The sequence below is a fragment of the Dermacentor albipictus genome, chromosome 1 (assembly GCF_038994185.2).
Source record: "Dermacentor albipictus isolate Rhodes 1998 colony chromosome 1, USDA_Dalb.pri_finalv2, whole genome shotgun sequence".
In the NCBI taxonomy this organism is placed as follows: Eukaryota; Metazoa; Arthropoda; class Arachnida; order Ixodida; family Ixodidae; genus Dermacentor; species Dermacentor albipictus.
Genome location: NC_091821.1, coordinates 335,721,952 through 335,746,892, shown reverse-complemented (window position 1 = coordinate 335,746,892; position 24,941 = coordinate 335,721,952). Strand labels below are relative to the sequence as shown.

At 46.1% G+C, this 24,941-nt stretch overlaps 2 protein-coding genes across 6 annotated transcripts in view; both read right to left on the bottom strand.

Annotated features, from left to right (window-relative positions):
* Positions 1-8,569, bottom strand: part of LOC135915024 (5'-AMP-activated protein kinase subunit gamma-1-like) — a 411,044-nt gene extending 402,475 nt beyond the window's left edge. Inside the window, exon 1 of one of the 4 annotated variants that reach the window (XM_065447981.2) lies at positions 8,080-8,569. In XM_065447981.2, the coding sequence (XP_065304053.1) occupies positions 8,080-8,127 (48 nt within the window). In that variant the 5' untranslated portion in view covers positions 8,128-8,569. Of the gene's footprint in view, positions 1-4,419; positions 4,634-8,079 lie in introns of those variants that run through there. The other 3 variants (XM_065447978.2, XM_065447979.2, XM_065447982.2) reach the window with 3 other exon arrangements.
* Positions 8,570-16,999: 8,430 nt separating this feature from the next.
* Hacl (2-hydroxyacyl-CoA lyase) overlaps positions 17,000-24,941 on the bottom strand; it is a 34,463-nt gene continuing 26,521 nt past the window's right edge. For both annotated transcript variants that reach the window (XM_065447986.1, XM_065447987.1), the window contains 5 exons: positions 24,547-24,647; positions 23,745-23,903; positions 23,333-23,443; positions 22,602-22,788; positions 17,000-17,365 (listed from right to left, as the gene is read on the bottom strand). In XM_065447986.1, coding sequence (XP_065304058.1) covers positions 17,333-17,365; positions 22,602-22,788; positions 23,333-23,443; positions 23,745-23,903; positions 24,547-24,647 — 591 coding nt within the window. In that variant the 3' untranslated portion in view covers positions 17,000-17,332. The remainder of the gene's footprint in view (positions 17,366-22,601; positions 22,789-23,332; positions 23,444-23,744; positions 23,904-24,546; positions 24,648-24,941) is intronic.

Sequence of the window (24,941 nt, the reverse complement as noted above, 5' to 3'; positions counted from 1 at the left end):
AATCTTTTGGCATGGCGATACCGAGAGCGCCCTGCGGAAGCGTACATATTCGGTGAAACAACTGCCCGTTCCAACGTTGTCACTCGTGCAATACAGTTCTGCATGTATATTAGGCCGCGCATGCTCCTGGGCACAGTGCGTCAGTTTCCGCATCTGCCGCACGGTGTCGCCCCGCAGAGCAAAGCCGTGTGCTCGCGCGCTCTACACAGACGTGACCGCGGCTGTACATGCCACAGCACTCTTTCCTTCACATCCATCCTACGTGTGAACAATGCGACACCTACCGCTTCTAGATACACGGGCACACTACACTGGACTTTCCAACGGTGGACAAACGGGGCACCGCGTTGCCGGTCAGCATCCGCTCACCTTCGCTCTGTCGCATCAGCGTAGTCTCGGTGACGACGGGAAACGTCGTGCCGAAGTGACGATTCTAGTTTTCCGAATCATCGAACCGCAGACCATCCGACGCAGTACGTATATATATATATATATATATATATATATATATCCGAAGAGTGCACGAAAGAAGCTTCCCCTCGCCACCTGATGGGGAGGTAAAGGGCAGCTGAAACGAGGCTTTCCCGGCGGTCACGCGAAATCGAACCTGCAGGTCCACGAGAAACCGGCGACGTGTCCGCGCCCCTGCCACTCGCAGCGAGAGCACGTTCAAGCAGTGGCGAGCGACTCCACATGCAAAAGCTCAAGCCGGGTGCCCTGCCAAGTTCGTGCGCGCTTCTTCCTCATCGCTCCGCAAAGCGCCACGCCTCCAACTTTTTAAAGACAACACTTTCCAAAAGTCCACAGCACGTCGGCACATTCCCTCCGAGTGGCTCTTGGCCTACCTCCAGAGCTGTGGCGGCGGCAACAGGGCGACGAAAGCGTCCACCACAGGGCTCGCACAAAAAGCTACGCTACTGAAATAGTGTTTACCTTAACAATTCGGCGCTATTTATTTATTTATTTGTTTGTTTGAGTTTGTTTGTTCGTTTGTTTGTTTGTCGTCCAATAGTTCTCTAAGAGCAAATAGAAACCGCTGACAAATCCTCCCACAGGAATAACTGTGTGTCCCGTATTCCATTCTCGCACTTCCGAGCCACTCAGCGTTGGGGTGAGAAGAGAGGGAGCAACCGTAAACGGAAACCATCAATGATTTCTATTACGACGAAAAAAGCTTAGGCGCATGACCAGACAGCAAGCCTAAAAAGAAAAGAAAATCTGGAAACACTTTTTAGGAGTGACATATAGCGCTCGCTTTTATTATTTTACTTTCTTTTTATTTGTTTTCCGGAAAATCCACAACACTCGATCTTACAACGAACCCAAAATAACTCTCCCGGGAAATGGCCGGTTGTGGATAAGAATCAGTCATTTACCGTTGCTCTTGCGAGTACAAGGCGCTCATACACAAAGCGCCATAATCAATCGGAGACGAAAATAGCATCAAGCACAAACACCGCGACAAGTATTCAGTCCATATCTATAGAATGCTTCCGTGACTTCTCTATAGACGTTGGGTGGCTCAGGATCAAGCAGATGGTGTAGGCGAGCGGTGCGCCTGACCACGAATAACACAGTCTCGAAAAAAGGTCCGACGTGGAAGCAGAATCGCGCAACTCAGCCTCCGTGACGGTGAGCTAGCTCACTGTCACTCTCCACAAGGCGACGAAATAATTCGGTGCTGTTGCAAATAAGTCGCAACGTCGTTGGTCTTTCGGTTGCCGTCGATCTGTTCCCGTAAATGCGGCGAACGTCAGCAACGTTCGTCGCGTTCACCATTGGTGTGGTTGACGATGACAGTCATAGCCGTCTTCCTAACACTAACCACGCGCACATCTTTCTTACAGCTCTGCTTCCACGCCGTGTGGATCTCTCTAACAATGCCGCAGTGACCTCAAAAACGTCATTCAGATGTTAGCCTAAGGTGACGAATTTGGCGAACGTTTGTCTGGTTACGTACACGCTTAGTCAAAGAAACTTCGGGCATTGACCAGGCCAACGGTTAACAATCGACTCAGTCACACGGTGTAGCAGCAATCTCTCTTCTCTGACTGACATCTGCCAGTCAGGAGAGAATTAGTGATCGATATTTACAGGACGCACAGCGCAGTACGTCTGAGTTTTCCTATAAGCTATGCGCAACCACACATAAGTGAAAAGTTTCGCAAACACGTTAAGTTAGTGACTGGTTAATCGGTTAGGCGACATCTTCAGCCTCACATACGCACCGAAATGCGGCGGTCTCACTTAGCGACTTTCAAGTTATTCCTGTCTCGCTTCAGCCGACTAAATCATGCAAATTTTCAAATTCCGTCAGTCAAATTTACACAATGTCAAGGTGCCGAGTTGCAAAGGGATGGAAAATTCGTTATAAGGCTGCCGATCATTAGAAGACATAACGGACTACAAATGTAATGCAACTCGCACGATTAATCTGTCGGTATTGCGATAAGCGAAGTTGCACGCTTGTTTACGGGAGGACAAAGAAAAGTCGATATTAGAGAAAATCTTGAATTTACTAAGCGCAACTTCCCGGAGTATATATAAAGGCTTTAAATAAACAACGACGACGACAACCATGCGTGACACAGCTGTTCTTCAAAGTCTTATTATCTGTGTATTCTGTCTTTATTGCCTCCCCCCCCCCCTTTTTTGTTATTTTGCCTTCGAGGTAAGCTTTTCACCATTTCACCACGGCGTTGAGCACGGCTGTACAGACCACAAGTACACAAAGGTGAACACAGACTGATTTAGAACATGTATAATACGCGCTCTGATGCGACATTGTATAGAGCCGGCGCTGTTGTGGACAGGTCAAAGCCAGGATGTCTGGATAGCAACGCCGGTACTATCAGGCAACCGGTTCAAAGCAAAATAATTGCCGCCTCGGGGGCTGACACCGTTCCTTTCTCAATCAACCCAGTTTCGAAACCGTGGAATGCACGCCGCAATGCAACAACTCTATAACGGAAAGGCAGCTGCCGGTGGCGCATTTAATAATTATCAACCTCGCCAAACAGCCGCGGGTCGCGAGCGCGCTCAGAGCCTGGCATGCTGCATTATCACGGTCGAGAGATGAAGCTACGACGCCACAATGCAGCGGCTCTGCAGCAAATCGCGTCGCTGGCGATACGAACGGTCATGTGTCGTGGGCAGCATTCTGCCAAGGTGTGCAAAACAGTGCTACCGATCGAGAGTGCGAAAAGTATGCAAAACAGCGGAGGGTGGACACATTCGGCGCGTCGTGTTGACTCGACGCCGGAAAGTGGTAACTACATGTGGCCCTTCCTCCTCCTTACCGCCAAAGCACGCATACGTAAAGAACCCAAACATCCGTAGCACGCGTTTAGAAACGTCGGCGCGATCGCGCCGCGGTGACGACGAGCGAGTGGCGGCGGAGAAAGAGAGCGCATCTTTGACCACGGGCTGGTTCCCTTCGTGAGCGGAAGCGATGCGATATTCCTTGGACGCCAGCCAAAGGACAAGTGGACAAGGAAAGCCCGCTTTCACGAGACGCATCATCGTTGCAGGAGAAAGGTCGTCCCACACACATGGACTCAATGAGCCAAATAAACCGCGAGAGGGGTAGGCGGTCACGCTTCCGCGACCACACACAGCTAGGCATGCATCTGGCGTGACAAAAACAGGCCGGTAGCGCGTGGACAACGCTCGCTCGCCCGCAAGCGCGTAGGACACGACGCCGACGGGCTCGATCGGCACGCTGTTCCGCGTCCCCCGCAGCAAAAACAATGCGCAGCGCGCTCTCGGCTCCTCGCATCGGGCTGACCGATTCGGCTGTGTCCGGATCAATATTTTCGGGCCGCACGGGGCGAGAAGAATGGGTGCGCCAGAGTGCGCTCAAAGAGTATGGTGCGCGGCGGAATTCTCCCACCTCTCTTCGCGCCCCGGAAGCCACAACAACACACTCACGCGCGCTTGAGAGAGAGCGCCGGGTTGTTGTCGCGGCTGCCAAGCTCTTCCTGACAGCGCGGCTTGGCGTGCCGCGCGAGTTGCAGCAACAACAACGCTGGAAACTTAGAATGCACACCCTGAAGCGAAAATAAGCACGTCGCCGATATGGCCTAAAAACGAAAGAGAGGCTCGTTCTGCCCCCGGCGACGGCAGCGCTTCGGCACGACGTGGTTGGAGCCCGAACTCCCCCGTTTGCCGTGCGCTTCGTCGCTTGGAAAACATGTGCTCCGCTGACCTTAACCTTGTCCTGCGTTCGCGGCCGTGACACCCGCGACGCCGCCTCTGCTGGCCTTGGCATACCCACGGAAACGACGAACGCCGTTTCGACAGTCTACACACCGCTGGCACGGCTAAGCTGACGGACCGCCGTACCCCTCAAAATTCGCGATGCATGTTGAAGCACAGCCATGCACTACCTAAGAGGAGGGCGGAGAAAGACCAACTCGCCTGTTTCTCGTGCCTCGCTGCGTCGGCCGCTCTGCGGGAAGTGCTCGCGGCGTCACGCGGCGACAAATGCACTCAGGTGACGGAGCTGAATTATCCTCCGGATGCAACAATCGGAAAAACACACACCAAGAGCGACACTTCGATGCAGCGCTAACTTGCCTCGTCTTGCTCGCCTACACAAACACGGCCATGCGGCTACGAAACCGGCGCGGCGGCGCGCGCAGCCGGTTCATCATCACGTGACCAGAGCACGCCCCTTTAACACAACACGGCCGCTCGGACGCGCTCCAGGCCGCGCGCGGCGGCCGTGCATCGCGAAGCCTGTTTTCAAGTGCGCCAATCGACCGGTTAATGCTGTACGAACGGCCCTTTTAGGAGCACTCGATCTCAAAATTGGAGAAAACATCGTGCACTTCTTTACCCAACGGCCGGACCAGAAGCGAGCAGACGAATTTCGTTTCGTATTTTGCGAAGCGCAGCAGACGATACTTCACAGGAGCACTGAACTTCCTCACATACACTTACGCAGCGAGGGCACACTGGGCACGCCATTTGAATTATAAATAGATCTAGCAGACCAAATATAAAGCGCTGAGCGCAAGCCGTGCCGATAATGATAGAAGGATGTGTCAGACATCATCACTGCCGTCGAACAGCGCTCAGCTCCGCGAATGAATTATTGTCTTCAACTTTGCTATGCAGAAATTAAGTTCCGAGACATTTACCACTCCTCGGCATTTGGTAACAGAGGAAATGGAGATGACCACAAAAACGCCGCGTCTTTCCCCATTACGCTGCAGGTATTCGATTTATCATTCCCAAGTACTTGCGCATTACTCTTGCGTGCAAAAATGTGCGATATTGTTTTGTCCGGCTGTCAGAGCAAATGCGAAATTCAAATAGACTAATTTGGCCGGCGTTATTAAACGTTGTTAATGTCGGTCCTAATCCTAGTAAAACATGATCAGTTACGTTCCCGATTCTTATGATTTAATAGGGAGTTTTAGAATAGGGGCCCCAATAGTTTGGGGCCCCAAAGAGCTTTGCGGGTGTCAGCATTGGGACACGTAGGAGTGAAGAGTTTTAGAATAGGGTTTTACGTTTGCGGATAGCGTCTTGCGTTGACAGCGCCACTACGGCGTCAAAGAAAAGCTATTAGAAATAATTAAATAATATATACCATTTTATGAGAGGAATAATAATTTTGACTTGCGTGTATTCGCGTTTAATTACAATTTAGAGGTTATTCTGTAAGCAGCAAACAGTTAGTTGCGCTTAGTTTTGAGCAAACCAACTTTACTAGCCTTCACCAGCCAAGCTTAGCCATGTTAGGCCTACGAGCCATAAAATCCACAATCGAATTCAAAATAAGCGGCGTCTAATGAGTCAATCTTCATAACACATGCTTGTTGACAGAAAGCGATAACCGCAGTCACTTCTCCTAGCTTGTGAACTTCACGCGTTACCACGAATCGAACCCAGTTTTGTGCTAGGTTAGAGCCGTCGCTTCGATGGGTGCCGCCATGTTTGCCGACGCAAAACTTTTGGGGCCGCTATTTGGGCTCCCGCTAAATCGGTGAAATAGCGTTCCCAACGCAAAACCCAAACGCAGTTTGCGTCTTGCGCATGCGCAGTGGCTTCGACGCTATTTTTTTGGGGCCCCAAAACGTTTGGGGCCCCTATTCTAAAACTCCCTAATGTTCAACATGGTGAATATACGGGCAACAGCAATAAAACGGTTAATCACGTTTATTCACTCGCCTCATTCAGCTCACAGGATCACGTGTCACGGACTTAATCCTTTTACGCGCATTTTATCGTAACAAGACCCTCTGGCACGTACTTTCACAAGTCATGAGACTATAACAGCGATTTCGTATTTTCGCATCCGCTGCTCTGTAGGAATGCCTGTGGGATGATACCCTTTTATCCGAAACACCGCGGGCGCGGGGAACTCAGAAACGTATATACGCCTCCAATAAACGCAAACACATAAAGCAACCAAACTGCGTTTTCCGCAAATTGGTTATTAAAAGAAAAGGAGATATGTGCCGAATAAACGGTTCTGAATTATTATTTCTTTCCTGTCTTTTTTTATAACAGTACAGGAGTGAAACTGCATCCTTGAACGGAATGCGCATCCTTTGTAGTTCCGTGTGCTTCCGAGAGGATGTTTATTTTAAGAAGTGTTGACATTGATTTCGTTACTGCCAACGTGTAAGAGCCGATAATAGTTGTGCCACTATCATGTGAACCTTTGAATGAATTAATGAATGAAGCTTTGTTTTCCACTGAAAATGGAGGAGGGTGAGGGAAAATGCCAAGAGACGGCTTGAATACTCTCAACCCTCTGACAACACATGGCAGCGACAGGTCAGCAAAACATGCAATAAAGAAAACTAATAGTAAAAAAAAAACACTAAAGGCATAAATTTGGTGCAGCATGCCAGCACATACAGAAAACACCGCTGACAGGTGTACATTCACAAATAAGTGAAATCTATAAGGCACGCTGTGAAATTTGTCAACAAAAAAGCAGTGATAGTAACAAAAAAACAGTACGCCACATAGAAGTACCTTGACAAAAAGCACTCAAGGACAATTTGTACAAACAGAAGTAATTTACACAGTGAATAGTGCAGCCAAATCAGATTGTTTAACTAGCGAAATGCCTATGCACAATATATAAAATTAATTTAGTAAGTGCGGCAAATTATTGTTCAGTGATTGTAAGCCATACGTGGAACGGCAAGTCGGAACTTTCCAAAGTTCGGTCCTCCGAATGTCATGGGTGACAGTACTTCTTTCTAAATTCGCAGTTTCCGTATAAACAAGAAATTCCTCTACTACTTAAAAAATACGCTCGCGCTAGCCTATGCCGATATAGATCGCTAAACTTTAAAATTTTGTATCTGTTGAAAAAGTGCGACGTAGGCTCACCATAAGCGAGGTTTGCAATAACCCGCAGAAATCATTTTTGAGTTTTTATGAGCCTCATAGCATTTCTTTGTTTGACTGTGTCCCATACTAAATTGCAGCAAATTTTTTTTGTATTATTTCATGCGTTCTAAAAGTGTTGCAGCTGTGTGTCGCATTACGTACTCTACTATGCAATACGAAATAAAATTTTGCAAGATTGTTTTCTCCCTGCAAAAGTGCGCTTAGCGGAGGCTGCGAGTACCTTATTAAATAAACAAAACATATTCCAGAGAAACACGGTGTCTAACTTCTCAAGCTCCTCGATCTCAATACAATGCGTTGGCGGGCTAGTTGGTGCGAATCCATCAATACTTTGTTTAGCGCAAAACAACAGACACAAGAAAGACGACAGGACAAGGCGCTTGTCCTGTCGTCTTTCTTGTGTCTTGTCCAAGCGCCTTGTCCTGCCGTCTTTCTTGTGTCTGTTGTTTTGCGCTAAACAAAGTATTCATCGACCTCACTACTCTGAGTAGTCTATATCCAGTGTTCGCTCCGAGGTACGCAGGCACCGTGCTATTGCCAAGTTGTGGTGACCGTGCACGAAATGCAGGCGTGACATTGTCCTCTGGACACCATGCGCGACATACATACACGTTGCTGCGTTTTGATTCCGTATGTCAAACTACAGCCAACCCCGATTCCTCGCGGTGCCAGCCCCGTCATTCAAACGCAAGATCTCACCTCGGGCATGGACAACGTCCTTCTGGCCGTCTTCCAACGCAGAGCCATCTTGCATTCAATGGCGCGCACCTGTCGGGTCGTTCCCAGCTACACACGGCAACGGAGTCCGACCACCCGAACGGCGACGCTGGCGCACAAACTAGCAACTATTCGCACGTCGGTCGCATCTTTTGCACAGAGCTCGCTGACGATGGGTCATCAAGGCAGCCGCGTATTCCACAGTTTTGTTACATTGACCGCGACAGCGCACGGATGACATTCGGTTAATCGTGCGCATCCGACGACTTGCACCACCGGTGGCTCAGGCTGCTACCACCCGAGAGGGGAAAAAAAAAATCGGGAGTCGCAAACGCGAAATTCTGTGTGCTTTCCTTTCCTCTGAGGCCCTCTTGAACGTCTCGAAGCAGCAGGCACTACCGCTGTAGGCGTTGTCCGCGCCCGCACGAAATACGTAGGCGCTCGGCACGTACACGGAACGACGCAGCAGCAGCGGCGGCGAACGACGACTGTACTACTACAAGCGGTCATTTCGAGCCTGTAATCTAGCCAAGTCGCTAGCTGCTTGCCGCGACTGCCACGATTGTGTGCTTTCCTTGTCTCGTCCCGGTCAAGATAACAATCCTTATAACGAGGAGAGCCGGAGGTGCCCGCGCGGTATTTGCAGAGCTCGCAGCACACACGTACGTGCGTACAGGCGTCCTATCTCTCCGCAGAACGTGAAAGAACATTGCGTACCATGTTGTCATAGCGACGACCCGGGTGATATTCTCCAAGTGGCCACACAATTCGCTATAGCGAGTAACGCGCGGTATGGTCGAAGGAAAGATTTTGGCTATAACATACTATTCAATCTCAAACCACAATTAACATGGTTTGTAAAAGCACTCCAGCAAGGCTCCTCAGCCACAGGCAGGGAAAAGCTACAGCTTTGTCACAAAGATCGACTCACGACAGCGATATATACATGCGTTCATTTTGAACATGCAAGGTTGCCACGTGATGGGACTGCTGTAAGTCATAAGTTGTATATATATATATATATATATATATATATATATATATATATATCTATATATATATATATATATATATAGATATATGTTTATTTATTCTAGCATCGGTATTCCGTTAAGCAGTAAAGCATGAAACTCACTCAAAATTCCGTGATCCTGAATGCATACTCGAGTAGATTAAGAAGTTGTGTCTACAACTTATTAGTGCATATAGTGATCCGAGTAATAAGTAGCTCACTCATGCACACTCATTTTGCCAAATATAGGACATATTCATCGTGGTACCTCAGGCACTAAGGGTAACATGCAGGAATAAGACAGGAAAACATGATGCCCAAGTGCCCTTACAATGTGCCGTTCAGGCATGCATAGCAGGGGACTCCCCTGCATCGGACGCCTGGAGTAATGCCTGGAGTAATGCCTGGAGTAATGCCTGTCGCGGCTAAGGGCAAGAAGTTGCTTATAGAAGCTTGACGAACGACTGTTTCATTCTCAATTGTCAGAGATCACGACAGAAATTGCCTTTCTTTCCTAAGCACCCGAAATGTTCCTAGTTCCCTACAGACCTGAGCTGCCTGCACGGCCGAGGATCGAGGCAGCTAGGTGTTAGTGCTGCGAGGGTCCGCGCTCAAACGGAGGCGACGACAGTCTGGTCGTGAGCAGCTAAACCATACGTTAAGAATTTATGGACCCGTTGCGCACAGTCACGTGAACGATGCGTCCACTGAATGACCCGAAACCCGATGTCCAGGCTGTTGGAGAGCGGAGCAGCGCGTCGAGCATATGCAAAAGCTCGCTCGGCTTGGACCTAAGCTGCAGCTGCTTCGAGGCAGCGTAAATCAGTGCGGTCCTGTCACCGCTGATGCATGTACGTTTTCGAGAACAATCTTACAATCTTGCTGTGTGTGCGAGGCACGCTGGCGTCTAGATATAGTGCGCTTGACGATAACACCGATGCAGGCCTCATGCAAGTATTTCTGTCGGTCTCTGTCTTGAGCGATGGTTAATTAACTATTATACGTTACCCGCTAGAACACGGAAACACGCAAGATATATGTCGCAAATAACCACAAATGGGCGAGCATTTATGCAGAAACGCAGTCGCTCACTGGTTCAGATCGGTGCCCTCCTGATTGGTTGTTAATTGTAATCGCTCCGAGTTCCCCTCGCATGCAGATTTGGTCCTAACGTGTTGCTGATTTCGTTTGTTTCGTAAATGTACTCAGTCATCTGATAGGCCGCAAGGCATAGAAGTCAGCCGATTATGAGGTATTTTGCAGTTCATTGTATTTGAAGGGCCTAATTTTGCAATCGCATCCATGAAAATTTGACGTTGACAAGGGCGTAACGCTGACATTTGCACTCTATAAAGGTGTGTTTCTCCGTGAAAAAACAGCCATTTCGAGAGGAGTTACTCGCTAAAAATTTATACATTACGAGACTCTTGTCTCCAAACAGTAATCGTCAATGCTTGCTTTCCTTTTTGAAACTCTGCGGTCGCTACTTTCCACTCAAGAATGCTACGTCATGCTGATAACGCGCATGCCGTTTGCGACCTGCAGAAGTGCCGTGCGACATAAAGGAAATTAACGCACGCAAGATAGAGGATGGTTCTCGACTGCATGGGGACGCACTAAGTCCCTATAGGTACATGCAGACATTTCTTATATATCGTACAGTCGCATAATAACACACTTACGGGTGTAATTTGATTTACATTACAAAAGAAACATTTGTACCCATTGTACCCTCGTTCTCGAGCAATAATCGTCTATCTTCATGCCTTACTTTCCTTTATTTAACGCTACTCTCCCGGTACTTCCAGGTCACAAACGGTTTGCGCGTTATCAGCATGACATAGCATGATTCTTGATTGGAAAGTAGCGACCGAAGAGTTCTAAAAAAAAAAAAGATAAAACGCAAGCAAGACGGATGATGATTATTGTTTGGCTATAACTTGCGCCTTTAGTCCTCGAAATGGGTGTTTCACATGACGAAGCACCCCTGTCGAGGATAAGATAAACCAAGATCACGCTATTGCCAACGTCGGAATTTCACGAGGTAAAAACGAAATTGCGCCCTCGAGGTATAATAAGGTCAAATTTCACGCACGCGCTGTCTTTCCTGTAAATAAACGATCTACCCGGCGAATATTTACAAGCAAAACAAAATAACACTTTGCGTCTAAATTTGCATCCTGGAGCGAACATAAAAATTAACATCACCATTTTATAACACGGTAACAACGCCCATAGCGCACGCTGCATACATGTCGCACGAAGGTATATCAAATACGCGGCACAAGCCCACATCACCCCATATGTACACGTCGTCCAACTATAAATTCGTTTTTGTACCCGCACATTAATGGAGCGCATTGATCGGAAAGGCGAGAGCCTGTTTGTTTCGCAGAAATTCATGGTTAAAAATTAAAGTTGCCTCCTGGTTACCCGATTACAAGGCACGCGGTAGTGGGGAACATCCGAATTAATTTTGACCACTGGGGATTCTTTAATGTTCACGTCGATATCTAAGTGTTCAAACGCACGCGCGCGCGTGTGTGCGTGCGTGTGTTATTTCGTGATCGCCGGGATCAAGTCCGCCACCTAGACACTCGGTGGCGGACTCCAAAAACACTCAAAAAAAAAAATTGCACCCTTTGGGTCATATCTTGTCGCACAACGATACAATCGTCATCTGTCTTGCCCGCATCTCCCTTCTCCAACGCTGAGAGCCCGGTACTTCATTCAGGTCGCGATAAGGCTTGCGCGTTATCAGCTTGACACAGCATTCTCGACAGGAAAGTAGCGAGCGTCGGGTTTGCAAGAGAGCAAACGCAAGCAAGGCAGATGACGATGATTGTTTGGGGACAAGATAAGCCCCAAAGGGGGTAAACTTTTTTTTAGAGTGCACACCGCGGCTGATAAGTACATACGGTCATCTGCGGACGTTTGCGAAATGCGCATGCTTTGACTACCCAGTGGCCCAAGTATAGGCAGGAAAACGGTGAGATAACATATATAGTAAGGGACATAAAGAAAATACAAACTATATAGCTAGAAAACTATTCATAAAATGCCACTAAGTTATCATTTGCTTTAGTGTGCTCGGTTTTGCTTTGATCTGTGACGTCGAGTAGAGCGACAGCCCACACATTCAAAGGGGCAGCGACATTTTTCGGGGAACATCACAATCGGCGCTCACAGGCCTCCCGTAGCCGACATTGCGAAGCGGAAGACACCGCGGTGTGTCATTTGCATTTCGCTCTCAAACTAGCCGTTCGTGGAACTATACGTGCACGCTTACCGAGAACGTGAAAGCTGCGCAGTTTTCCGAGAAGAGCAGCCCTGGATGAAAGAGGCTGAGCTAAAGCACTCGCGGGTAGTGAAATAGGTAAAGCTTACAGCAACACTTTTTTTCTTTTCTTGGATATCTTCTCGATCCGTGAGCGTTGTGGGATGATGCAAGGTATACGCGTTACCGCAGTTGGCTATCGGTTAATTAGGCTGTCGTGCCGTTTTCGTTTCGATTTTACCCAACGAGCACTCTTAAAAAACACCCTTTGGGGCGTATCTTGTCCCACAACGATAATCGCCATCTGTCTTGCCCGCATTTCCTTTCCTTAACGCTGCGAGCCCGGTACTTCCCAATCATTAACGGCACGCGCGTTATCAGCGTGACGTAGCATTCTCGACAGGAAAGTAGCGAGCGCAGCATTTTCAAGAAAGGAAACGCAAGCAGGGCAGATGACGATTAGTGTAGTGGGACAAATAAACACCCCAAAGGGTGCAACTGTTTTAAGAGTGAGGATGTGTATGTCTCCTATTCACTCCCCTCTGACCTGGTCTTCAAATGGTCAGAGCAGAGTTAATGGAAAAGAAAGTGAAGATCGAGCCAGAGTGGCAATAAACTGATGACTCACGTACGGCTTCTCTTAATTCCACTGATCAGGTTAATCGAGGAGCTAAGGCGAACGAGTACGGCCCACTGGACAACTGCGACTTTATGGCATTTGTGCAGTGCTGGTACAGTTTACCACTTCCAAATTTCAAATAGAGGTTTAACGTCACAAAGCAATTCGCAAGCTATGAAAGATGTGCAGTCGGGGTTAATTTGACAACCTGCACTGTGCGCTCATAAACAAGTTAGCGCGCATCGGAGGTTATCTTGTCCCACAACGATAATCGTCGTCTGCCTTGCTTGCGTTTCCTTCCTTGAAAACTCTGCGCTCGCTACTTTCCTGTCGAAAATGCTGCGTCACGCTGACAACGCGCATGCCGTTCGTGACCTAGAAGCACCGTGCGCGCATCGCTAAAGAAAGGCGACGCGAGAGATAGATGACGCTTATTGCTGTACTCTCAACGAAGTTTACGCCCTTTGGGTCGTGTCTTGTCCCACAACGATATAATAATCATCTGTCTTGCCCGCATTTCCCTCCTTCAACGCTGCGAGCCCGGTACTTCAAGTCGCGATACGGCTCGTGCGTTATCAGCGTGACACAGTATTCTAAACAGGAAAGCAGCGAGAACCGAGTTTGCAAGGAAGGAAACGCAAGGCGGATAACGATTCTTAATTAATTATGGGGTTTTACGTGCCAAAACCACTTTTTGATTACGAGGTACGCCGTAGTGGAGGCCTCCGGAAATTTCGACCACCTGGGGTTCTTTAACTTGCACTTAAATCTAAGTACACGGGAGCTCTTCGCATTTCGCCCCCATCGAAATGCGGCCGCCCTGACCGGTTTAACGATTATTGTTGTGAGACAAGCCCCAAAGGGTGCAAACTTTTTAAGAGATTGCATGTTTAAAAAAAAAAAGTTTGCGCCCTTTGGGGCGTATCTTGTCCCACAACGATAATCATCTGTCTCGCCCGCACTTCCTTCCTTTAACGCTGCGAGCCCGGTACTTCCAAGTCACGAACGGCACCTGCGTTATCAGCGTGACAGAACATTCTCGACAGAAAAGTATAGCGAGCCCAGCATTTTCGAGGAAGGAAACGCAAGCAGGGCAGATGGCGATTATTGTTGTGGGACAAATAAACACCCCAAAGGGTGCAACTGTTTTAAGAGTGTGTGGAACAAGATAAGCCTCACAGGTTGCAAACTTTTCTTTTGAGTGTAATCAGTCTATCGTTTTGCACCCTGAAGGATAGAATGCCATGCGACATGCCCTTGATACAACTGTAGTTTTGGTTGCTTTTAAATAAAGCGTTAACTAAAATAGCTATGCTGCCCCGTTAACTCTTAAGAAGGTTTCACCCTTTGGGATTTATATTTGTCCCAAAACAATTGTCATCTGCCTTGCTTGCATTTCCTTTCTTGAAAACTCGGTGCTCACTACTTTCCTGTCCAGAATGCTGTGTCGCACTGATAACGGGCAAGCCGTTCGACACTTGGAAGTACCGGGCTGGCAGCGTTAAAGAAAGGAAATGCAGGCAAGACAGATGACGATTATATCGTTGTGGGACAAGATAAGCCCCAAGGGGGGTAAATTATTAAAGAGTTACACTCCTAGAAAAGTTTACACCCTTTGGATAGCAAGCTGTCCCACAATAATAACAGTCATCTGTCTTGCCCGCATTTCCTTTCTTTAACGCTGCCAGCCCGGTATCAACGCTTTTAGCCGGGTACTTCCAAGTCACGAACGGCTTGCGCGTTATCAGCGTGACACAGCATTCTAGACAGGAAATTTAGGTAGCGAGCGCCGAGTCTTCAAGAAAGGAAATGAAAAAAGGAGATGAGGATTATTGTTGGGGGACAAGATGAGCTCCCAAGGGTGTGGACATTAAGAGTGCAAGGCATTCAAGTGGGTATGAAGTCCATAGAGAGGGATGTGGGGTCTTTTTGTTGGGGAATGTTACCTCTGAGCGTTACTTTTAATGTGTTCGCATTAGGAGTTTTAAAGAGGAAAAAAGTGTATGTATGTGAAGTGTTGGAAGCCGGTTACGTGGCAGAGTTAGGGGACGAGAGAGCTTAGAGGAGTGTGTGTGTGTGTATATATATATATATATATATATATATATATATATATATATATATATATATGTGTGTGTGTGTGTGTGTGTGTGTGTGTGTGTGTGTGTGTGTGTGTGTGTGTGTGTGTGTGTGTGTGTGTGTGTGTGTGTGTGTGTGTGTGTGTGTGTGTGTGTGTGTGTGTGTGTGTGGTGACACACTCTGCGCATATTTCTGCGCACCTTCCATCTTATGATCTGGCCAAGCATACCACAGCTGCATGCTGGATTGCATGGTCGATAAAGCATAGCGCCACCGCCATGTCACCCGAGGCATGCGTCACCGACGGTGGCTATAAAAACAGGCTGCCTGGCTGAGAAAAGCCGCCTTCTACCAACCGCTACTGTGACAAACGTAGCGTTGGTATGCCCGTCCGCTACCATCGTTCGTCGAATAAAGAAGCGTTACGTTTTTATGTTGGGATTCGTCCTTCGCTAGCCGCGACATCTCCCCCCCCCCCATATATATATATATATATATATATATATATATATATATATATATATATATATATATATATAAAAATCATGACCACATAAAGCTAAAAGGCAATGAAGCCAAGGAAAGCATCGGGGAAATTGTAGTCTAAACTGGAATGTAGAAAACAATGAAGTGGAAATGAAAGTGGACGGTAAGATAACTTGTCGCCGGTGGGAGCTGAAGCTTCAACCTCCGCATTACACGTGTGTTGCACTACCAATTGTGCTACGGCAATGGCTATCAATTCATCCCCTAACCTGGGCATTTATGTTTACTGATCTAGCCCTAGGAGTGTTAGCCAGAGCCACTCAGAGCCAAGGTAGGTGGATGTGGAACATCCTTTTCTGCCCAATGGCATCATGTAACACATGATCTTCACAGAGCAGGCACATGGTTAATATGCCCTCGCATGCTACCTAATGACATCAAGCTGCCAGATTCAAGATCCTCGCAATGAATATATGAGAGAAGGGGAACTGAGGGGTTCAATTTTGTTAATCATGACCACATGAAGTCAACAAACAATGAAGCCAAGGAAAGCATCAGGGAAATTAACTGTGGTTTAAACTGGAATGTAGAAAATAATGAAGGGAAATGAAAGTGGACAAAAAGATAACTTGTCACCGTTACTTACTTGTTCACTTCCTCGGAAGCCAGAAAACAGTTTGTACTACAGCCGCTACAGTGCACGCAATCTCAGACACAATGATTAAATGGCCCAGCATGCCTCACAAGCTGAGCATTCTCCATAATGTTCCGAAAAATGACCTCACCACAACCTGCGATATCCAGGTCACTTGCAACTGTAGGCTTTGCAAGTCTGCACATGTAGTTGCTTTGTTTTATACAATCTATTAGCAACATTTAATAACAGTTGGTAGTAGCTCTTGTCTTCTCTGTCTTTGCTCCTGTGCGATTCCATAAATCCAAAGTAATAAATGAGTATTTTCTGTTCAGTTGCACCAAGAGTTGTTGTGCAGTACTGTTGACCCCATATGGCTGGCAGAAAGTATCTGTGCCTTCAAACTATCTAATACTGCTTCCCACCAGATTCTTGAGTTGATACTGTAGCAGAAGCTGCTTGTAGCTAAAGGCACAGCTAATGATAGCCACAATGTGTGTGTTCCGACAGGCTCAAGGCACTTGTGTTACAGAGAAGCAGGAGCTTGCTCACTGCAATGCTGTTCACTGCGGGCCATTTTCTTTTCCGCTGATGAGTCACGACAACTACAATGCTGTTGATAACAGTCCTCTAGAGGCCTAAGAAAAATCTTCATTATGCAAATCTTATGTGTGTCTTGGTAAAGTGCTCGTCCAATATTCTTCAGCAATTGCAACTTGCTTCAAAATTAATTATAGTAGGGCAGGGAACTTGGGAGAATAAGCAGGGCTATGATAAGTGACAACCGCTACAAAATTGCATATATAATGTTTTTATCAAATCAAATAAGTTGAAATAGTTCTATCAAAAGCATCCCAATTTTTAAAAAGTTTCATATAGAAAGAAAATACTACACGTAACGTAGTGTGACATGACCCCAACATTAAAAGCACTGAAACAAAGTATCAGTGACCAGCACTGTTACAACCAGAAAATGAAATGAGATATATCTATAACTTGTAGACCTACCCTGTGAGTATGTAAAGCAAACAGTTACTAGACGAGTGCAAGCAGCTATGTTGTGGACCAGGTGAAAAAAAATATTAAAAAAAATTGTACACAGTTCCAGCTTTAACGGTCAAGCCCATATCACATCTTGGATTTTGTATGCCATTCAAATTCCTGGAAAGAAAAGAAGAAAGCAAAGTGAAAGTCAACCTCAACTCATCAGTGAAGCAAATAACACAGAATACAGAAATACACAAAATACACAGAAGAACTGACAAGCTTTGGCACCAACTTTGTCCAGTGCAATCATGAACACAAGATTAAATAAAAAATTTGAAATGTATGAAGCAATGCGACACCACAAAGAGATTCAGTGGTCTGCCAATTAAGAAAGTGCTTCAGTACGTCACTCAAATGGATCAGGTTCTGGCTTCTTAAGCTCATCGATTTCGGAAACACTAATGCAAATAACTTTGCTTCTAGTTCAAGAAAATGGAGTTTGTGTAGTTCAGTCAGTGATGATGTAATACCACAAAAAATTTGGAGGACGCTTAAGCTTCGCCTTTAAGAGTGGGACACGATAGCATTCACAGTTTCCTGACTGCTTTTCAAGCTTCCCGGCAACTGCATCTTACGTAACCGTTATGCTTAGTGGGGAACATTGGCAGCGAACGCTATGCACGAAGGCGAGCTTTCTAGTAGAAACCCAGCATTCCAATCTTTTGTTATTGTTTCTTACTTCTAATATTTCACTATGAGAAAATTTCACATAGAAAGCGTGCGCTGTCGGTGTTTTGTTTCATGACATTTGTTTGTGGGCTGTCATCCTCAATATTCGGAGGAATAACTTTGTAAACAATGTAAGACAAGCTATGGGCAACTTTAGCGATCGAAGAACTTCAGTACCATATAGAATATTTTTCGCTCACAGGAAGCCAACGCCGGCTACGGCGCGGAATGGCGATGCTGACACCGGATTTCCTGTGACGTGGGGCCTTTAACGCTATCACATTAAAATGCTCTCTAATTACAACACTTGCCAACTGTCAACTGAACAAAACCTGAGTACAAGGTAGGCTATTTGAAATGAAGGATAGAATATGCATGACAAAAAGCTCTATAAATAATATGTGAAAATGATGCTATGTAATATTTGTTGTTGTCTACATACATGTGGTGTAAGACAGGCGTGAATCCTACAGCAATTAACATGAGTTGCAGATCTTTCATCCTTACAAATTTTTATACAGGAAGTGAAATTACATTAATTTATATTATCAAACAGCTGTATCTTACCATAAATATTTGTAACTCTAGAAACTAAAGCAGTAAATGCTCGTAATTCTTAGTCGCTGGTCTTAAAAAACAGCTCAGCAACTAAAATCTCTAACGCCTGTTTGCTGAGCAACAACCCAATAAAGCAATATTTATCCATGCCTCAGCAGGGACATGACTAGGAAGCCCCCATAGAAAATGTAAAACTAAAGTGTTCACTTACAAGGAACACCTTGTCCCACTCTAGCAGTTCATTACTAATGTTGTCCGTTATGCGTTACAGCCTGTATGCAACCTGTATTACACTAATCTTCATTACATAGTACAATCTGTTAAATGTTACACTAGAACCCTGCAGTGGCATATGTACTAAAAGACTGGATAAAAAATTAGAATACAGTTATACGAGGTGTGTTCAAAAAGAAGCAGAACTTTTGCTATAACATCTTTATTGCTTATTCTACATTTTATTAAAGGGGCTGTGAACCACTTTTTATCGAAGTGGAGAAAGGCATTGGAAGTTAAAATAGGCTATTTCAGAAATACTTTGCCGCAAAAAGTACTTCAATGCGTTCAGCAGAAGCAGAGTTATTGGCAACCAAACAAGGCCTCGGCTGTGCTCCCGTTCCTTCTTCAGTGCCTTGCACTGCAAAGGCTACGGCGCAGTGGGGCATGTCTACAACGTTCTGCCTTGTAAATGTCACCAAGGACACGCAGTTCAAGTTTCATTTTGGATGTTAATGTAGACACCACGACTTCCACCTTTGGTGCCTACGATGTGCTAAACATGAACCAAATACGGTTGTTTTTAGCGAGCCGCAGTGCGCTTAGCCAGTGGACTCGTAGCAGCACCCTGCAGCAGCTGCAGTATCTATGCCATGTAGCCGACCGCAGCTTGATGTCAGCTTTCAGCAAATAGCAGCCGTCTAAGAGAATGACGAAATAAAGTGTCTGATGCCAAAATAAAGGGTTCAGAGGAAAGCGAGGACAGGGCCTTCTGTTGAAAAGAGAGCGTTTGAGAGAAAGGTGACTTTGCGATCTGCTCGCGAGCTCCACACGCCGTGTGCGACAGCAAAACTTGGCTGAGACATTCACAGCTACGTGTGCTACCCGCGAGCTATGTTATTTCACCAAGCCTGAGGGGTGGTTCAGGGCCCCTTTAGGCACTGTTTCCCTCAATGTAGTCCCCTCTACTGGCAATACACAGTTCCCACTGTTTCTTCCATTTTTGGAAAGCCTCCTGGAGCACACTTTCTAGGATGGCACGCAGGTCTCTTGTCGCATTGTACTGCATCTTTTCTATGGTTTGGAAAAGGCAGGGCAATGTCCGGAGGATATGGTAGATGGGGCACAACGAGAGAGTGATGTTTTGCTACATAGCTGCAGACAAGGAGTGATGCATGAGCCAGTGCATTGTCATGATGCAACAGCCAAGACTGGTGTTCCCCTAATTCAGGCCTTTTACTGCACACAGCAGTCCTCAAACACGCTAGGATTCCCTGGTGGACTTCCTAGTTTACCATCTGACCATGTGGTACAAATTCCTGATGGACATTGCTTTTGCAGTAAAATAATGCAACCAACATCACCTTGATCTTTGGATGACATGTGCATGGTTGCTTTTGATGTGGAGATCCTTTACCCACCTACTGTGATGACTGCACCTTCGTTTCAATATCATAGCCATAAATCCATGTCTCATCACCTGTTATGATGTTCTTAAGGAAGTTCTCATTGTCACTGGCAGTGACAAGCAGTTCTAGGCTGATTTCAACACGGGTCTGTTTCTGATAGTCAGTCAACAAACACAGCATCAATTTTCAACTGAAACAACGGATCTCAAGTTGTCACTCATTATTTGATGACATGATCCTACAGCTGATACCCACTTCATCAGCAACTTCTCAAACAGTTAAACAACGATTTCCACAAATCACAGCACAAACACTCTTAACATGGTCATCATCTGTTGATGTGGAAGGTCGTCCATGCTTGGGATCGTCACTGACCGACACTGTGCCGTATTTGAAACGCTTAAACCACTCATAGCACTGCGTGCAACTCATACAATCCTCCCCGTATGCTTGCCTAAGCAATTTAAATGTATCTGGGAAAGTTTTGCCAAGCTTGTAGCAAAATTTCAGACAGACACATCGCTCTTCAAGCTCTTTTGTTATTACTTTGGTAGCAATCTGATCAACAGCTTGTGCACGTACTGACTTCATTGGCCGTAGCTCGCCAAGTAATGGTCAGAGCGAAACATGGCAAATGGCAGTTTGTTCTCTAAACCAGCCGCTATGTGCACTCAATAGCCACAGCACGCTTCCTCTGCCGGTTGGCATACTATTCCAAAAGTTTGCTTTCTTTTTGAACACACCTTGTATGAACAGAACGTCCTGTGCGCAGCCTTCAGCCTTTTCTACTGCTGGAGGAAAATGGGTATAGACTGTTTTATCCCTTGCACACACAGCGGGCGGCACGTGAGGACAATGTTAAAACGAGACAAACCCGGTGCGTTTGTATCGCAAACGAAACCTGTGGCAACTGCCAGAGGAGGTCAACCCAGTGCACCTCTGCCTACCCTCCTCCTGCGCGAGGCTTCGCCTCGTTTCTCCTTGCCCCGTTCACTCAACATGCTCCTTCCTACTTTCACTAGCTCGGAGCCTGCACCGATGACCTGTGAGGCAGCAGTTGCCTGCTTCAACTCCCTAGTGAACTTCTAGCAGCATAAAGACACAGAAGGATATTTAAGGTCATTAGGTGAGATGACATCATTTGTGGATGCTCGCCAATTTCCACAGAAGTGCCAAACATCCATCACGGAATGGATGAAACTAAGCAAGAGTACCCTTTCAAAACTGTTTTCTATTAAGTCAAGCTAAATAAATTCTTTTTATGTCATTCTTCTCCCATTTAAAGTCTACTTCATTTGCTACTTTGAAATACGGTAAGATATTTGGATGCACCTGGTCATGTCGCCAATTATTGTTCTGATAAGACGCACTTCTGATAAGGCAAACAAATTTTCATGGTCCCTTCGAGATTGTCTTAAAGGGAGTCTACTGTATTTCTTCATGCGCGCACACTAAAGTTATTCTGTTCAAATGCGTTCTAAGATTAACATGCTTGGCGACCAACGTTCTGGTGGAAGTTGACCGAGGACGCATTATGAAAACAGTGTGCGCCGATAAAGAAAATGAAGGTATGTTCGTTTTCATTCTGTAACAACTACCTTGTACTGGCCACTTCTAGTTGACATGTGCTCTCCCATGCTTCCGAACCTTGCCAGCAAGCTGTATAGCTGACGCCGCACATGGTATGCTGTATTACTTCGGAAAATAAAGTTGCTGTTGCAGAGTAGTTTGTTTTTCAGCTCTATCGAGTCAGCGAGGTGCCCTTGCCTAAGCACCACTCGTGACCTAAGGATGCGCATATTCCTTCAATGTGTTGCGCGCGTCTGAAGTTATCATGCCATATTTGTGACCGTTGTCCCCAAGTTGTTTTATAGCGTACTCTATGTTAACGGCCCTTCCGGTCAACTTATTTTACAGTTCGTTATTTTGTAAAGCTTGATGGCCGGATAGCAGGCAAGCAATGCTTAGAATATTGCACCGAGAAAACTTGAGGAACACGAAAGCTAGCAAAATGTGTTACCTTGGAGCTTTGCTAGTTATATGGATTGGGATATCTGCGCTGGTGTGGCACACCGCATGGCACACAGAGACACCTGCGATTGTTGTCATCCGAGTACCCTAATAGATTTCAAGGCTAGACATACAATAACTTGTTGCCTGTACCTACGTGTCAACAGACTTGACTTGCCTCCTATTTTGATAGTGGGCAGAGCTGCGGCAGCGCCCCTATGCCCGTCGCCACTCGGTATTGCAGCTGTATAGATGCTTGAAGCTTAGTAATGAAACACCAAGAAGTTTTCGAATAGCAAGAACTTGTTGAGACCTCTCAGAAAAACTTGAAAACTTGGCACATGTCAACAGCACATTTACTATGCACCCTCCAGCATGATCTCACATACCAATATGGCATCAGATGTCAGCCGGCACTGTGATCGCAAAACGGTGCTGCCCTCAATGAAATGCTTTGTAGAACAATTAGAGAGAAGATATCAGCAACTGACCTGGGGCTTTCTCTGAGCCATGCCATCAATGACAACATTGATAATGGTTGGTCGGTCAGTGATGGCAAGGGCCTCCGTAAAGGCAGCTCGAAGCTCCTCAGGCGTTGTTACATTGAAGCCCTTGCTACCAAACATGGCAGCCATCTGGTCATAGCGGACACCTGGCAGAAGAGAGTTGGCTGGGAGCCTGCAATGACATGCACAGATAAGCAGCATACCTTAAGTGCGGAGTCTTAATTAAGCAGCATAAACAGATCGCAGATTACATAAATAAAGAGTTACAATGGGGCTAGATGTCACTGTCGCTACAAAGCACCTTATGTTATCTGCAGCTGCCTTGTAGAGACGTGGATAATCCTGCTCAGTCCACAAAATGAGTTACAAGTTAACCTACTCTGACAGCCAGTATACCATACAGCAAATGTTAACAAATAGTACAGTAATAAAATCATTCTTGCAATAAGATCAGAACCATATGCAAAACTAAATGCAGATAACGTCCCCAAGTTTTATTCTCCCTATGCATTCCTTAATTACAATGTTGATAACTTCACAGAGGCAACAGTTATGCCACTTGCATGTGTTACCTAGCAAGGTTGCTTTGGTAAGCAAACAGTGAATTTTTTAAGTGTTGTTTTAAGAACAGAAGAAACACAAGATGCTTCAGTGCAGACTGAACCAGCCTGTTCCTAATGTGTACCTAACCACAAGACTCCACAGCCAGAACTCACGAGATGCAAGGGTGCATTCCCGAATGCAGGAAAGACTCCCAGGTTTCCCCATCAAAACCATTGTAGATCCCAGAGTTGTTCATGATTATGGCTATTATTGGAAGCTTGTACCTAAAGAAAGACAAGAAGGAGAGCAAATTGAACCACATCACAACACAACCAAACCAAAGCCACGTAATGCAATAGACTCCCTCTAAGGCACACTTTGTTGAGTCAGATTCTTGTATAAGCGAAAGATTTTGGAGAACTTTTCTTAATGTTGTGCTTCATTATTGGCTTCGCCAGTTACTATCTATCTCTGAACATGACCATGTGCCGTGTCCACAGCCATGCAAACAACTACAACAATTACAACAATAGTAGTAATAGTGCAAAAATTCATACAAAGGGCATAACAGCTGGTCTGACTTACCTAGCGGCAGTCTCCATCTCCATAGCTGAGAAGCCAAAAGCACTGTCTCCCTCAATGCAAATAACCCGCTTCGAAGGCGACTGAGTCTGACACCACAAGGCTGCTGCAACAGCAAAGCCAACACCTATACCCATCGTTCCGAATGTGCCAGCATCCAGCCTGCACATGAGAAACAGAGTGTTGGCGATGACAAGAGATGTAGTAATAGGCAAGCTCTCTAAACTTGCTGCGTATATTTACACATTTTCATGGATGGGCATTGAAACGCTTCTTGAACACAGAAAATATTACCAATATGTAGACAACGCTGCCATGAACATACAAGCCAAAGATCATTCCACCCTATGCAGCAGCAGGGAAGCTACAATGTCATACAGTGGCGACCACTGTGTGTCCTTTCAGTTGATATTCGGTGTTTATGTTGTCTTCATTCATCTTGCTTTCATTCTTTGCATGTTTCATGCATGCATACAATGAAAGGAATTTGTGAACAGCTTATGAATTCTGAAATGAGAAAAAGTAACAACAAAGAACGAGCTTTTTGTGATGTCAGACCTCAGCTGAAACAACACATGAAAAAAGCTTGGCAGGAGCTGAGGAGCCGTCGGAGAAAGAACCCTATATGTCAAAGGGTTAATGAGTTATGACAATGATGGTGATGAAGAGGAGAAAAAGATTGCAACCATGAACAGAAAAGGTGGGTTTGAAGATCTGGTGAAGAGTTTGAAGCAAAATAGGACTGATGTACTGCACTCCTGGGGAATTACTCTCCAACTTGGAATCAACAATACCGCACACTCACCTATGCCGTGGCAAGTAGTTAGGCAGCATTGTCCTTCCAATGTCCATCGTGTTGGCTCCTTCGTTCACAATTACTGCATCTTTTGGCATGAGATCAGCTATCTGCAAAGCAGACAAAAGGCAGCAACAACAAGTGCCAACAAGCATTATTGATAAGCGTGATAGTTGGGCTCACTGACCACGAAGGCACCAACTAAGAGCAGTGAGTCAGTATCAACTGAAATGCACAGAAGGCACTGCAGTTTTCTTCCACAGCTGCTAACACAACTCACTGAAAGTGCACAGGCAGTGTTTGTTACACGTACACCGCTATCTCCATATCAACAGCAGGCAGCCACCTTTAAAGTTTATAGTTGTAACTGAGAGTAGAGGGCCTGATATGGTCATACACACAAA